This window comes from Austrofundulus limnaeus, unplaced genomic scaffold (assembly GCF_001266775.1).
Source record: "Austrofundulus limnaeus strain Quisiro unplaced genomic scaffold, Austrofundulus_limnaeus-1.0 Scaffold192, whole genome shotgun sequence".
Taxonomy (NCBI): Eukaryota; Metazoa; Chordata; class Actinopteri; order Cyprinodontiformes; family Rivulidae; genus Austrofundulus; species Austrofundulus limnaeus.
The window spans coordinates 332373-334747 of NW_013952594.1; the positions used below are offsets into that span (position 1 = coordinate 332373).

The window sequence follows — 2375 nt, forward strand, 5'->3', positions numbered from 1 at the left end:
GACCGCACCCGGCGGTCTGCCCTTCTTCAGGACCCCCCTCCCCAAATGGCAGTCAGGGAACGGGATGGGAATAAAGACCCAAGATTATTATTCTTACACAATCAGTTCTTGTTTAGTAAATCAGTCTCAAAACAAGATCAAAAATACTTTATGGCTGATATAAGATTTTAAAACTTGGTAAGATGGACAGTTTTTGCAGTGTACTGATTTTGGAGAGTTTTTTCTTCCACTCAGAAAACTTTTTTAGGCTGTTTAGAGACATAATTTATACAGTATTATTATACTTTGGTTTATTCAAACTGAACTTGCAGAATGAGAAATAGGTGGGATATAAAATTATGTAACAATTTGTCTCTAGTTCAGCTGTTTACACCGAAGCAATCAGGAAGCAATTTGAGGTTTAGAGTTGGGCCAAAGGATAGTTTAACTAAAAAGGTAAGAAAAGAAGTTCAGCATTAAACCACAAACTTTGTGATTAGGTAACACGCCCTGACCCAAGACTTAATCTAAACTTTCAGAAACCCAAAACTTTTTCATTTTTGTCCTTTGATTGATTGGGTAACAGAAGGTCAAGTATACTGGCTCCTGCCTGAAGGTAGAACCAGGAGGAAAAATGTGATTTGGCTGATACGCTCAAAAGCTTTGTGTTGCTTCAAGTTCAACAAAAATATAACTTTGTAATGAAATCTCAGCAGCACAAAGCTTCAACTAATCTCTGCCTGAGAAAGTGAGCTTTATCTGCATTTTATTTTCTTCACGTAAAAAAAAGCATTTACTGGATCTTTCAATAAAATAAATTGAACAATCAGTCTACCAAAAAAGCGCTGTATGAGTCTGTGTGTGGCCTCTCAGTATGGCACGTCTGTCAGGGATTACCAGGCAGTCTGAGCATTTTCATTAGTTCCTCGAATGCTCAAAGAAAAAAGTAAATAAATAAAACCCACAGGGGTATGGTGAAGCAGCTGCGGTAGTACTAGAGAGCCGGAGATCGAGTGTGGCACAGAGAGGGGCAATAAAAAGTAAAGTGGTACAAAACACCAGCCTGTGCACATCTGCAGACCAGTTCTACATGTTACACCACATACTGAACCTGCTTCCCTTTTAATGTTTTTGTTTTATTTATTGTTTTACTTTTTCCTTTACTGCATCAAAGCTGTGAAACAATTTTTTTTCCCCAATTCCTGTTGAGTGAAATGAAGAATGCGACTCACAAACAGCTTCTACCTGAAGGTAATCAGAATTCTGACATCTGGTCTGACGTACCTGACCACGGGCTCCGGTATGGCCTCCAGGTTGGCAGGGACCTGGACCCCCTTCTCCCACTCCTGTCTCCAGGGGTCCGACAGCACATAGAAGTCGTCTGGGCCCAGCTGCGCAGAGTCTGGTAGCTTCATGGCCGTGATGAAGTCTGTACGGAAAACCTGGAAAACCACAAGAAGCAAATATTTGTTAAATGTAATCACCTGCTGCCATTCATGCCAGCGTTTTAAACTAAGATCACTTTATGATGGAGGTATAGCAGTTTTGGTCAAACCTTGAAAAATCATTATGGTCAGATATGGGTTGGGGATGATTATCAACTGATAGAACATTCAATTTAGCCTAATATGGCTATTTTTATGTTTCGTTTGGTTAAGTTGGCTATTACAACCATCTTGAATTGGGATGGCTCTAGGGGTCGGTAAACATATCAATTCATCAATGCACTGCAATACATTTTTTCCCAATACAATATTGTTTAGAAAATCCTCTGAATCGATTCGATCCCCTGGACAGTTGGTCATGTTTTTATGTTTGCACTCCAAGTATTATTGTGCTACTGCTTTGTTTATAGAATTTTTACTTCTCAAAAATGTYACCATTTTTGTTTAAATGGGCAGTAAATTATCCACAGTGAATGCATTATTCGTGTACTTATTATGGAATTGATATTGAACCATTTAAAAGCATAATCAAATTGAAATTGAATTGTGAGGATGAGAATATCCAGCCCTARCTGGAGCCCTTGCTCCATTGATGGTAAATGGACTGAACTTACATGGCTCTTTATCACTTCCCATGGGGACCCCCAAAGCACTTTACATTACAATCATCAACACACTGATGGTGGTAAGCTCCAGCCACAGCTGCCMTGGGGCACASTGACAGAGGTGGGGCTGCCATACAYCGGCGCCACCGGACCCTCTGRCCACCATCAGTAGGCAAGGCGGGTGAAGTGTCTTGACGACTGAAGCGACTGGAATGGGGGATTAAGCCAGCAACCCTCCGGTTACAGGACGACTCCCCTTCCCACTCCACCACAGCCACCCTGATGAGTGTTTCATTAAAAYCTGGTCACTGGTTCATGAGATATTTTACTTTTGGTGGGCAATAAA

At 40.9% G+C, this 2375-nt stretch overlaps 1 protein-coding gene across 1 annotated transcript in view; it reads right to left on the reverse strand.

Moving 5' to 3' along the window:
• jade2 (jade family PHD finger 2) overlaps nt 1–2375 on the reverse strand; it is a gene marked incomplete at its 5' end in the record, with an annotated part of 210611 nt that overhangs the window by 160502 nt on the left and 47734 nt on the right. Inside the window, 1 exon segment of the mRNA XM_014018409.1 lies at nt 1264–1421. Coding sequence (XP_013873863.1) covers nt 1264–1421 — 158 coding nt within the window.